We start from the raw sequence: 13,531 nt of genomic DNA, 5'->3' as shown, positions 1-13,531 counted from the left end.
TGCCAAAGCATTTCCGGGGGTCCCCGGCCAAAAACGTTGAGAACCCCTGATTTAAGGAAGTGGTTGCACCACTTAAAAAACTGATGTCATCTCCAGTTGACTGATGTCAACCACACAGAAATGAGCAGGTTTCGGGCTGACCTACAGTCAGTATAGGGCATGGTTAGAATCAAATTAAAACCCACATGGGCAAGCCCAATTAGGGTCCACTTGGTTGTCGCATAACAACAGGCTATTTATTGTGCCTTTCAAGCCTTTATGTTTCGTGTCGTATTAATTTATAGATATTAGATAAACATCTTAAAAACATATATAGAGATATAGATAGACCCGAGTCAAGATAGAAGTGAGAGAGCAGATATCGAAGCAAAGCTAATTCTACCATTGTTTTTGAAGGAAAGTGATTCGCAAACAAGGGAAAGTAAAGTACCCATTAGGGAAAGTATAGGCTTTCGTCGCTACAAACAAGATAGACGAAGTTTGTATTTATTTACCGGTAACCTTTATTTAACCAGTAAAAAAAACACACTCTCTTTTACAAGTGGGAACTGGCCAAGAGGCGGAAATAAAATTACACTTCAATACTACATGGTACATGTCTGTCACATCAAATAAACAGCAAATAAAACATCCATGCTACACCTCAACGTGCCTATGAAATAAATACAACTCTTCCTAAGACCTTAGAAGACCTTTTGATATACAGGTGTGTTAACCCATTTTGACAGTTTTCTGAAAAACCCATGTTTCTATGTCAGTGGTATGGAAAAATTTTCATGTCAAGGACCCCCAAGATTATACGTAATAAGCCTATCTCACAGAATTTCCCGCCCCCTTTTTACGCCCCCTTTCGGGACTAGTGGTGATAGCGTGACGTCACTCCATAGACACTACATGTTAACAGACGTTATTTAAGAAGTCTACAACTTTTGTTTTCTCAAGGTAAGGTTTGTTCTATCTGTTCGAGCTGATTTACCATCTTGTTTGCTTCATAATAATATTGGTCTGTCACATTTTTACATTAGGAAATGTACTTAGATTCTCCAGAGAAAAAAACGTGTAAATGCTAATGTTAAATGACACCACTATCTACCGGAAGTGGGCGTGGAAAGTGGGCTGTGAGATAGGCCTATTGGCCTCCGACCCCCATCTGAAAATAGGTTGTTCCAGGGACCCCCCCCAGAAGCAAAGATTTGAGTTAAAAACGTTCGCTCTGAAATAATATACTGTATACTATATTCAAAGATTTGTGCCACAGTTTCACGATTTAAAACAAATAGCAGACCTACAAGCTCGTAGCGCGGCACTCGGTGCCGTGCTATGAGCTTGTAGATCTGCTATTTTTCAATGGCTAAAGTATAACAATGCTTAAAACACCAAAAGGGGTTCCCGCCCAAAATGGGTTAAAGACGTGGGAGACAAACGTGAGGGATATCAGACAGGCTAATTATTGTGCTTTTCAAGCCATTATATATTTTTTTCAAGCCATTATATTTCGCCATTATATTTCGTGTTGTAATTAAACTAATTATTTATAGATAAACATCTTAAAAAACTCACCTGATCCAACAGACTGGCGTTGGTCTGGAGCGTGTTGAGAGCACACACTGCTTCCTGTGGAGAGAAAACACAAACAAATAAAGAAAAAACATTAGTATTGTTTTGTTGAAAAGTACGTTTGTACTTTTACTCAAGTAAATTTAGAATTCCAAAGTATTACTTGAGAACAGAGTAGTTCTACATTTGCAGTATTGATACTTTTACTTAAGTATAAACATGTAAGTATTTTTTCCACCACAATGAAGCAAGGTGTTTGCATGCGTGACCTTAGAATGACATGCCAGTGACCTTTGCTCTACTTTCCATTCATCACTGAACAGAATAATAGTTAATAAAACAACAACACATTAAATCATGTGACCTATAACTGTCACAGTACTATGCCCAATTAATCATTAACACATGCACACACACACACACACACACACACACACACACACACACACACACACCCAAGCAGCCACGCACACATACATACATGTGCGCACACACAGTGAAAGTGTGCGCACACTACTGGAAAGTAGCAGATCTACAAGCTTACAATGTGCGCGCACGCATGCACGCATGCACGCATGCACGCACGCACGCACGCACAGACACACAGTTACTGAGACAGAAGAATGGTATCCATTTGTTTTAGCTTACATTACTAGTGTCTGACAGGATAACAAAATGTAACCAAATGGACCCATTTCAGAGTTAAAGTGACAACAGACAGAGCGTCACAGTCCCGACCAGGAAATAATTCCCCATTCATTTTCCCAATAGACGTTTCAAAAAGTATGTATTCAAAGACCTTGAAAGCCTCTGACGAGGCCAACTCGGACCGTGACAACTCATGACAATAAATAAACACATGTTTTTGGGGCCGAACAAATAATTAGAAAGAAGAAAAACAACAACAACAAAGTGTTGTACTCTGCCCTTTTAGGCTGAATCAACATTGCAATTGCAGATTGATTAGGTCTGATTAGATTTATTGAGTGCTGTTCAGAGGTAAACAGCCACCGCCCCCCCATCGCCACCGGGGGGGGCGATGGGGCTCAAGAGGATAAATACTAGGCCTACGGTCGAATATGACATCAAGTCCATTTTATTTATATTATAGCACATTTAAAAACAACAGCAGTGAGTTGACCCAAAGTCAAAGTCAAAGTCGTACGATTAGTCACAGACGTTACCGCAGTGAAATTTGTTCTCCACATTTGACCCATCTCTTGGAACGGTGAGCCGCAGCGTGCGCCGCGCTCGGGAATCATTAGTTGATTTGATCCCCAATCCAACCCATTGATGCTGAGTGCCAAGCAGGGAGGCATTGGGTCCCATTTGTACAGTCTTTGGTATGTCCCGGCCGGGGATCGAACCCCGACCTCCCAGTTTCCGGGGCGGACACTCTAACCACAAGGCCACTGTCTGGCAAAGTGCTTCCCAGAACAAATAGGCCGTAGTCTATCCACCAGTGTAGTAATAAAAGCATATAACACAATAATAAAACCATACAAGCAAAATAAAATAACAACCACAAAAACAGCAAATAAACAAACACATAATAACTTCAAACTGTGTTATTCTTCTGTCATATTATCTATCCTACGGAACGTTTTGCCAGAGAAAGAAGGGCAGTGGGTTAAGTATAGGCTTAATTTGGCAAAAAAGTGGGTTTTCAAGTTGGATTTAATAGCAACTCAAGTAATAAGTTGCTAATGCTAACCCAGCCCCCCGTGATGCGACACACTGTGGGCTTGTAGATCGGCTATTTTCAAGTAAAGTACAAATACCTCAAAATTGTACTGATGAAAACTTTGATAAACTCTATAATCCATCCATCCATCCATCTTCAACCGCTTATCCGTAGTCGGGTCGCGGGGGGCAACCACTCCACCAGAGAGCTCCAGACTTCCCTCTCCAGAGCAACATTAGTGACTTCCTCCTGGGGGATCCCGAGACGTTCCAAGGCCAGTGAGTCGATGTAATGTAATCCCTCCATCTGCGCCTTGGTCTGCCCCGGGGTCTCCTCCCAGTGGGACGTGCGTCGAGGACCTCCCTAGGGAGACGCCCAAAAGGCATCCTAACCAGATGCCCGAACCACCTAAGGTGGCTCCTTTCCAGGTGAACAAGCAGCGGCTCTATTTCGAGTCTCTCTCGTGTGACTGAACTTCTCGCCCTATCTCTAAGGGAGATGCCAGCCATTCCGTCCGCTTGTATTCCGCAACCTTATTCTTTCGGTCATGATCCACACTTCATGACCATATAGGTACTACTATCTTGATGAATTGAAAAGCCAGCATCACAATGGAAACCAACAAACAACACACTGAACAACCACTGCAACATTATTTAACAAACTCTGTGAGGCTACAGTACCAAGTCGGCCAAACCACCCATGACCAAAATTAGCATTTTAAAAACAAAATGTGAGACACCAGAGGAGGGGTTTAATATGGTCAAATATGACATCAAGTCAAGTCACTTTGATTTATATAGCACATTTAAAACAACAGCAGTTGACCCAAAGTGCTTTCCAGAGCACAGGTAGACCGTAGTCTATCCACAGTGCAGTAACAAAAGCATATAACGCAATAATAAAACAAACAAGCCAAGCAAAAACAACAAATATCGAAGCAAGCTAATTCTACCATTGATCTTGAAGGAAAGTAATTCGCAAACAAGGGAAAGTAAAGTACCCATTAGGGAAAGTAGGCTTACGCCGCTACAAAACAAGATAGACAACCCTTTTTATTTATCTAACCTTTACTTAACCAGTAAAAAACACTGCCTCTCTTTTACAAGTGGGAACTGGCCAAGAGGCAGACATAAAATCAATACTATTACAAATGCAATACTACATCTTACATGTCAATAAAACAAGCCAAGCTAAATAACAAAATAGCAACAACAAAAACAGCAAACAACAAACGATAACTTCAAACTGTGTTAAAAAAGCCAGACTAAATAGGTGGGGTTTCAAGTTGGATTGAATAGCAAGTTAGCAACTCAAGTAATAAGTTGCTAACCCAGCCCAGCCCCCCTGATGTCCCACTTGTCCCACACAAGCTTACAGTTTGGATCTGGTGGTCTGGTCTCCCTATTTTCCTGAATTTAACTTGTAACTGTATTTCTACAGTGCGATATTGATACTTTTACTCAAGTAAATGTTGTATTCCTGACTTATTAGCAACTTATGTAACAAGTTGCTAACCATAAACCCAGCCCCCCCTGTCCTGTCCCCCTTGTCCCACACAAGCGATAGTTCTGTCCCTCAAATGAACGAATTACCAAATGAACAGTCTGTCACATGCTCTGATCCCCCTGCTGTTACAAGTTACTAGTAAAGTAAGTCAAGTATTAAGGCAAGGGGTTCCACACATTTTGTGGAATGAACTTCCTTTGGAAGTTAGACACTTGCTAAAACTCTCCTAAACACTCTCTTCTATAGTATGGCTTTTTTAATAGAGGTGTGTAAGTTAGACATGACACTTGTTACAACATGCACATGCTCTGACTGACTACCACCCCTTCTGTTACGAGTTAGTAAAGTAGGCCTATATCTAGTTAGTAGCCTATAGCAGGCCTATCGGATTCCTACCTGGTAGTCCATGTCTGTAGGCTGTGTGTAGTTTGTCTGTAGTTTGTCTGTAGGCTGCATTAGCTTGTTGTAGTTTGTCTGTAGTGTAGACAGTGGCAGGCTGCATTCATCAGGCAGGCTGTGGCACCATGGGAGCTGCTGCGCCTGCGTCCGCACTGGCAGCAGCAGCCAGCGCGCCAACAGCTCGCGGGAGAAGCGCGCCATCGTGTGGGGGCGGGGCGGCTGCACTGGAGGGAGGGAGGGAGGGAGGGGGAGACCCAACAATAAATTTCATAATTTTCTTTCCGACTGTATTTTGTCCCCTCCAATCCTCCGGGGCGCAGCATCGAGTCTATCAGCAGGGAAATCTGAATTTCTCCAGCAGAGAGAAGAAGACAAACGTAAACATCAGCAGCAGAAGCAGTAGCAGTCAGATGGAAGTGTACTTGTGAAGGTTAATATCACGTTAATAGCACGCTTTATGAATATGTAATGAATTAATATAATGGTGTTATTGATATGCAATGACGATGCGTTGTACAGAGAATAGTATGGTGTTACGAGTGGTTTACTGGACGAGTGCGGTAGAGTTCACAATCATCCATGACCATGATCACAACAACCTCCTGACCTATAGAACATCTAAATAGTAGAATACTGATCTATCTCTAGACAGACAGTCTAGAGTACAGACAGCAGCAAAGCTTTCCTACATTGTAGGAGAGACAGACAAAGGAGGAAAGACAGACAGATTAATTGATTGAACAAGGTGGACCCTCTTGTGTAATGCAGTTTATTGGGTCGTCCACTCACAGTTAACAGTCTTTGTATTGAGTTGTGCTTGAAATGTACTGTAATTCTGCAAACTGTTAATACATATTTAAATCAATCAAAAACAGTTGTTAAGCTGAGAGGGAGACTGTTTAGGAGGGTCACATTGTACCTATAGTTCTAAGACAAACTCAATGAAAAACAACAAAAAACTGTTATTTATAGAGCTATAGTTTATTGGAATAATTTACCACTTGACATTCGTCTAATAAAAACATAAATCAGCCTTCATGGAAAAAGTGCAGGGGAATTGACTTATTAGTGGAAGGAATAACATTAGGCTAAATTAATTTGCATGTTATTTCGTACCTGTTTGTTCTGTTTTATATTGATATTGATTGTAACTGTAATGTGAATTAATGCAATTTAATATCGTCTTTATTTGACAGTGTAGGAGAGACAGACAGGAAGGAAGCTGAGAGGAAGACAGTATAGGTGTGTGTGTGTGTGTGTGTGTGTGTGTGTGTGTGTGTGTGTGTGTGTGTGTGTGTGTGTGTGTGTGTGTGTGTGTGTGGAGTTATTCATACCATTTGATGCCTTTTGCCATAGGTTGCATGCATCAGATTAACCATGGCACCCTATAGAGCCATGAGTTCCCAAATTAGCTAGCCTGAAACCGACCCCCTGAGCAGGTCCGCCTCTCAGGGGTTATATGGCAGGAAAAAGCTATTTTCTGTCTCTTTTCTGTAACAACCTACTGGGGAAACATCCCACAGTGATGAGACCAGGCTTTGCAACCACAAGATTTGAGCCGTGTAAACACACGATCTGACTTCTAAATGGACTAACGGTATGAAACATTCTATTTCTGTATTAACATTGTATCATTGCATATTAGTACAATGCCAGTTAAATAGCTGTAAACATAATGTTTCTTTGTCATCCTTACAGGTTTTAATTACCTAACTAACTAACTGTTTAGACCACAGTCTAACTAACTATTTAGACCACAGTCTACCAACAGTCTACCAACTATTACTGTCTTGTTTTAGTTCTTGCTATTCTCCTAAACTAGAGTTTAGGCCAAGAGGCAAACTGAATCCATCCATTCTGTAATCCTACCAACGTGTGCTTCAATTATATGTGTAATGATAATGACCAATAAATAATGTAAAAGACACTGGTTTGGATTATTTAAACACTGGAGTAACAGTTTCAAGCTTTAGCATTAAACAGTATATGTCCGAGTCATTCGCCTAGTAGTAACTATTTCGTCGTTATAGGCCTTCCCAGGGGCCTTAGGTCTGATATAAATACCTCAATTGTGCACGATTGAACAAATCAATTAATTAGGCAGCAATAAAGGTGAAAATATTAGATTCTGGGACAGTGTGTGTGTGTGTGTGTGTGTGTGTGTGTGTGTGTGTGTGTGTGTGTGTGTGTGTGTGTGTGTGTGTGTGTGTGTGTGTGTGTGTGTGTGTGTGTGTGTTTGTAATAGGTTTTTGTGTGGACCCCAGTAAGACTAGCTGATTGCCATGGCATAAGCTAATGGGTGGGGATCCTTTTCAAATAAACAAATTAGCCAAAAATAGCACACTAGAATCATGTAGACTGGAAGAAGATGGAAGAAGCGGTCCAAGTACCGAGCCAACTCAGTTCCAGTTCACTCCAGACTCAGGGGGTTCATGTGGTCAAGACTAATGTATGCATTGTTGTCTGTTGCCCTGAAAGGAGTGCAGGTGTCAGTATGGCAGGCAGACGCACACTGAAGGCCGTCCTCATTGACCTGAGTGGAACTCTGCACATCGAGGACATGGCTGTTCCGGGCGCACAGGACGCCCTCAACAGGTATATGCCAACCCATGGATCGAACCCCGACCTCCCAATCTCAAGGTGGACACTATGGGCAGATTCACACTATGGTCCCGGGTGCATACTCGGGACGACCACTTGGTAGATGTTGTGGTTGGTGTGAATGCTGTTTACCGTTCCTGTGAGCGGATCACCCAACCGTTCCCGGGACTGCATGGGGACTGGGGAGGTAGTCTCGGGACTCAGGGACCGATTGAAGTGTACTCGGAGTCCGAGTACACTGTATTCACATGCTTTCACATTCCATCGATCCGGATCGATGCAATGTGAAAGCATTGGATACAGTTGAATGAAGTGTACTCGGGTGTGGAAGAATTACAAGGCCAATGTGAATCATGGCCAGCGCGGACCAGGCGATCGTATTCTGGAACTGTTTGAATCAATCAACTGTGTGAATCTGCCCTAAATGTGTGGTGGTATTATACTATACTATATGTGGTACTCTGCAATTCAATAACTGCATCACCTCTTTAAGGGTTCGGTCATTGTTCTCGTTGTTGCCAGGTTACGAAAGGCGTCCGTAGCGGTGAAGTTTGTGACCAACACGACCAAGGAAAGCAAGAGGAATCTTCTGGAAAGACTGACACGACTCAACTTTGACCTCCAGGTGAAAGACACACTAACACCTTCTTTGTTCTGAACCAAATGGACCTTCTTTACCCGTTCTGTAACTTACCCTTATTAAGGGTCCATTTGGTTACACTCAGAGTTGAATGAACACTGAGGTAGTGTACAGATTGTAGATTGGGATCCCAGAGAAAATAAAAAGACAATCATATCCAATGGAGGTATGTGAGACTAATGTTCTCAAAGAGGGATCTGGGGACCCCTAGTGGTCCTTGAGGGTGGTCCAGGCCAGGGGGGTCCCCAGCTAAATTAGTTGAACTGTACCCATGTACATCAAATGTTTAAACCCTACATACAGTACTATTCTTTTCTCTCTTTTCTTTTTTTTAATAGCAGATCTACAAGCGTTTGGCTGCTATTTTTTATTTTAATTTTATTATAAAGTTGTTTTTTATCTTGAAAATAATTAGAAACATCACACCTGTGTGAAGTGAGGGGCGTTCTTATCATCATACAGTACATCATCTCATTCCGACCAATCACAATTTGCGTCCTCACCTTCGTCTTCAGTGTTTGTGTTGTACACACATTAATATTGTGATCCCTGACATGAACATTGTGGCGGTCTGCTGACCTTTGACCTTGCAGGAGCACGAGATTTTCACGTCTCTGACAGCAGCGAGGAGGCTGGTGGAGCAGCAGCAACACAGACCTCTACTGCTGCTGGAACAGCGCGCCCTGGAGGACTTCACCGGTACTGCATCAGCTCACATCAGCTCTACAACATAACGGTTGTGTTTTGCCGTCAGGTGGAAAAACCTTGTGGTATTTTTCCAAGCGCGTTTCTTTTCAGGAGATAGAAGAAAGAACGTGTGTTCCCAGTGGACTTGGATAATGGATAATGTAATTATCATTTAGCCACAACGCGAAGCGCTTGTTAGTGCCTTTCATTGGTTCATTGTTTATGGAACCCACACAGGCACAGACTTAAAACATTTCAACTATTATTATTAGTAATGTCATCAAGAGCGAAAATAGACGGTCTACAAGCTCACAGTCTGCGTGTGCGTGTGCGTGTGCGTGTGCGTGTGTGTGTGTGTGTGTGTGTGTGTGTGTTCAGGTATTGACACATCCGAGCCCAACGCTGTAGTGATTGGACTGGCTCCTGAACACTTCAACTACCAGACTCTCAACACAGCGTTCAGGTTGAATACACTGTTAACTTGTCATAATCTACAGGCATTGATTAGTACAGGACACACTTGGAATACTGCATTAAGACAAGTAACTGCGTTATAGAGCGTCGCAGTCCCGCCCCCGACGAGCGGCCCCGAAGAGCATTTCCCATTCATTGTTCCCATAGACGTTTCAGAAAGTATTTAATTTGAAGACCTGTAAGCCTCGGACAAAGCCAACTCGGATAATAATGTAACTGTTTTTAGATCGTTTTGAAATTTGTCTTAGCTTTTTATTTGTAAACCTTCACATGTAATTCACATGTATATCTTTTGTTTTTCTTTTCCTGATCTTCTGATGTATTGTGATGATAGTGTGTTACTCGACGACACTGAAAATGACTTAGAGAATAAACAAAACTTGAATGAATGAATGAATAATTAGAAAGAAGAAAAAGGGCAGGGTACAACACTTTTTGTTGTTTTTCTTCTTTCTAATTATTTGTTCGGCCCAAAAAATTGTGTTTGTTGTCATAAAATGGTAAATGGTGCATTTATATAGCGCCTTTATCCAAGGTGCTTTACATAGATTGTGCATTACATTCACCCATTCACACACACATTCATACACCTTTACATAGATTGTGCATTACATTCACCCATTCACACACACATTCACACACTGATGGCAGCAGAAACCATGCAAGGCACCAACCAGCACATCAGGAGCAATTAGGGGTTCAGAGTCTTGCTCAAGGACACTTCGACACTAACTCTGGGGGAGCCCGGGTTCGAACTGGCAACCTTGCGGTTGCCATCCAGGCACTCTACCCCTGAGCCACCGCCGTCCGATGTGTCACCATCCGAGTTGGCTTTGTCCGAGGCTTACAGGCCTTTAAATAAATAGTTTCTGAAACGTCTATGGGAAAAATGAATGGGAAATTCTCTTCCGGGGCTGCTCGACGCTCTACAATGAATGACTACTGTGTGTGATGTAGGGCATTAAGCAACTAGTCGACTAGTTTACTAGTCGACTAGTCGACTAGTAAATCCACTAGTCGACCTTGTTGGTACTAGTTGACTAGTTGATAAAGAAAAAATATAAGTTTTTTTTTTCTTCCCGATGTTGTAGGCCTCAAGATCAGGTAGATTATAGTTATAGTTATAGTCACCAATGTACACAGTTTTTAAATGTACAAATATTTATTTCCAAAAAAATAAATAAATTACATAATAGTTAAACAACTAGTCGACTAGTAAACTAGGCAACTAGTCAACTAGTAAAAATGACTAGAAGTGAATGCCCTATGATGTGTTCAGGTTGGTCCTGGACGGAGCTCCTCTCATCGCCATCCATAAAGCTCGCTATTACAAGCGTGAGGATGGCCTGGCGCTGGGCCCGGGGCCGTTTGTCGCCGCCCTGGAGTACGCTGCAGGCTGCACGGCCACCGTGGTGGGGAAACCGCAACAAGCCTTCTTCACACAGGTCGGCATGAACACCTGAACAAGGCCTTCTTCACACAATTTACAATTTAACCCATTCTGAACGGGAACCCCTTTTGGTGTTTCAAGTATTATGTTGTGCTTTAGCTGCTGCAAAACAGCAGATCTACAAGCTCATAGCGCGGCACCGAGTGCCACGCTACGAGCTTGTAGGTCTGCTATTTTTGAAAAATCGTGAAAATGTGGCACAAATTCCTTGTCATGAATATGTTTGACAACCACTGACATGGATCATGGGTTTTTCAGAAAACTGTCAGGATTTAGAAGATTTTTTTTTTATTTCGATGTCAGGTCTAAATGGGTTAAGCATTTAGCAGACACTCTTGATCCAAAGTGACTTACAGTAAGCAAGAAGAACAGTAGTCATCAAGAATCATAAGTAAGCTAAGAACCTAACATCCGTCTAACAGTAGCATATCTAGTATATAACAGTGAAACTATGCCTATACACTATAGAGTGCTATGTCTACATAAAATGCTATATTACATAAGTTGAGCCTTTGCATACGCCTCTAAGGTCGTCAAGGCTAGGGCAGGTACTATGGGCTAAGATGGAGTCTGAAGAGGTGGGTTTTCAGACTACGGTTTAGAATATTGCTCTATAATGTCTAATATTGTTTTGCGTTGCGGCCATGGCCCCTGAAATGTCTGTCATGCACTACTACACATTATTTTATTATTATTATTTTTTTATCCCACGATTTTGCAACCCATTTTTTCACCCAGTGTCAATTATCTAATGTAATCCTGGGCGCTACACTTCCTCTGCCAGCCCACTACACATATTTAAAACGCAGAGAAGCTCACTACTGTTGGAGACATGATGCCGTAGTGATGTGAATGGTGTGGAGCAGGGGTGAGGGTGGCGTTCCCGTTTTGATGTGAATGGTGTGGAGCAGGGTCAGGGTGGCGTTCCCGTTTGATGTGTTTCGTTCTGTCCTACGCAGGCACTGTCGGAGCTAGGATGCAGCCCCGAAGAGGCTGCCATGATTGGAGATGTAAGTATTTCGTGGGCTTTGTGTCATGTTATCATCAGCTTGCCGATGTTATTGCATTGGTGGTGGAATAGGCTCCATCTCACTCTCTCTCCATGACTCACTGACTCTCCCTGCTTCGCCAATCTAGTAAACAAATGGGGAGATTAACACAGTAAATATGTCAGCTGATGCCAGCCCATATTGGACCCCACTTTGGGAACCACTGCGGTATACTACGTTAGTTCTATTGATCCAAGCCGGAACACAATCCATTGATTGATCACTAGGGATATCCCGATCACGTTTTTTTGCTCCCGATCAGATTCCGATCATTTGAAAATTATGTGATCGTCCCCGATTTTCGATCACGCGATCGGATTGGGACAACCCTGTTGAGCACTAATAATCAGTAATCATCTGACCACTTAACACGGCAGCCATTCGGTCCACCCCATTGGTCAGATAGGTGAGCTTGCCGCAAGCACTCACAAGATATTCAAGTGAGCCCTGATCCAGAAAAGGTGGAGAACCACTGGCCAACTGCTGTGTGTGTGTGTGTGTGTGTGCGTGTGTGTCCATTGTTGGCTTGTATCCTAGCAACATGTGTGTTGTGATCTTCTGTCTCCTCATAGGACGTCAGAGACGATGTGGGAGGGGCTCAGCATACAGGAATGCTGGGTATTTTAGTTAAAACCGGTGAGTTTAGTCAAATATTCTCAATAGCACATTTAAGGCCTATTCAGTCCAGTTTTTGCTAAAGAGGTGACCACCGACAGCTACAACATGACGTCACACCACACGCCCATCTCTCTGGTCACCTCTTCACCGAAAACGCAACTATGAATAGCCCTTAATGCTACTACTGTAAATGCTAACTACTGTTCTAAATAAATAATACCACTCCTAATAATGATACTACTACTAACACTACATGTACAACTACTATGACTACTGTTGCTACTACTACTAATTTTGATACTTCTACTACTATTGACTAGTGACTGATTAGTATATTGTCGTCCTTATTTCCACAGGTAAATACAGAGCGGGAGATGAGAGTAAAATCACACCCTCACCTTACCTGACCTGTGACAGCTTCCCCGACGCTGTGGAACACATCCTGAACAACCTGTTATAAATGTTAAACATGGTATAGCATAATAAATGGTAAATGGTGCATTTATATAGCGCTTTACATAGATTGTGCATTACATTCACCCATTCACACACACATTCATACACCGATGGCGGAAGAAACCATGCAAGGCACCAACCAGCACATCAGGAGCAATTAGGGGTTCAGAGTCTTGCTCAAGGACACTTCGACACTAACTCTGGGGGAGCCTGGGTTCGAACTGGCAACCTTGCAGTTACCATTAGGACACTCTACCCCTGAGCCACCGCCGCCCATAATCTGTTATACATAGCTATGGATGCACAATTAACCGCTCATCACAGCGGCATCGAAAAAATCTGCCATTACGCATGAGATTCTGGTGTAAAACCGAACATACTGTACAGGTATCAATTTTAGCCAACAA

General features: G+C 42.5%; 2 protein-coding genes across 4 annotated transcripts in view; one reads left to right on the top strand and one right to left on the bottom strand.

The window, feature by feature from the left end:
- The window catches only part of fpgs (folylpolyglutamate synthase), a 30,160-nt gene extending 24,893 nt beyond the window's left edge, over window positions 1-5,267 (bottom strand). The window contains exons 1-2 of the mRNA XM_079524269.1: window positions 5,147-5,267; window positions 1,561-1,614 (exon numbers count right to left, since the gene is read on the bottom strand). Coding sequence (XP_079380395.1) covers window positions 1,561-1,614; window positions 5,147-5,206 — 114 coding nt within the window. The 5' untranslated portion in view covers window positions 5,207-5,267. The remainder of the gene's footprint in view (window positions 1-1,560; window positions 1,615-5,146) is intronic.
- Window positions 5,268-5,456: 189 nt separating this feature from the next.
- hdhd2 (haloacid dehalogenase-like hydrolase domain containing 2) lies at window positions 5,457-13,508 on the top strand. 3 transcript variants are annotated; one of them, XM_079524195.1, is made up of 10 exons: window positions 5,514-5,579; window positions 6,673-6,746; window positions 7,628-7,744; window positions 8,273-8,375; window positions 8,984-9,089; window positions 9,456-9,540; window positions 10,831-10,996; window positions 11,961-12,011; window positions 12,623-12,686; window positions 13,025-13,508. In XM_079524195.1, the coding sequence occupies exons 3-10, from the start codon at window positions 7,644-7,646 to the stop codon at window positions 13,126-13,128; spliced, it is 780 nt and encodes a 259-aa protein (XP_079380321.1). In that variant the 5' UTR covers window positions 5,514-5,579; window positions 6,673-6,746; window positions 7,628-7,643; the 3' UTR covers window positions 13,129-13,508. The 3 variants fall into 3 exon arrangements, with proteins under 3 accessions (XP_079380320.1, XP_079380321.1, XP_079380319.1); XM_079524194.1 differs by lacking the exon at window positions 6,673-6,746 and having other exon boundaries at window positions 5,457-5,579; window positions 7,636-7,744; XM_079524193.1 differs by lacking the exon at window positions 6,673-6,746 and having other exon boundaries at window positions 5,527-5,579.
- The last annotated feature ends 23 nt before the right edge of the window (window positions 13,509-13,531 follow it).

The sequence above is a fragment of the Electrona antarctica genome, assembly GCF_951216825.1.
Source record: "Electrona antarctica genome assembly, chromosome: 16".
NCBI classification, from domain to species: domain Eukaryota; kingdom Metazoa; phylum Chordata; class Actinopteri; order Myctophiformes; family Myctophidae; genus Electrona; species Electrona antarctica.
Note: the sequence above shows the minus strand (reverse complement) of the source record. Positions and strands in the feature narration are given on the sequence as shown.

Bases quoted from the DNA above. Each gene is read 5' to 3' on its own strand.
- hdhd2 (XM_079524194.1), top strand. From the start codon at position 7,644: ATGGCAGGCAGACGCACACTGAAGGCCGTCCTCATTGACCTGAGTGGA. The intron at 9,090-9,455 runs GTACTGCATCAG...GTGTGTGTTCAG, and splicing joins CGCCCTGGAGGACTTCACCG to GTATTGACACATCCGAGCCC. The intron at 12,687-13,024 runs GTGAGTTTAGTC...TTATTTCCACAG, and splicing joins GGGTATTTTAGTTAAAACCG to GTAAATACAGAGCGGGAGAT.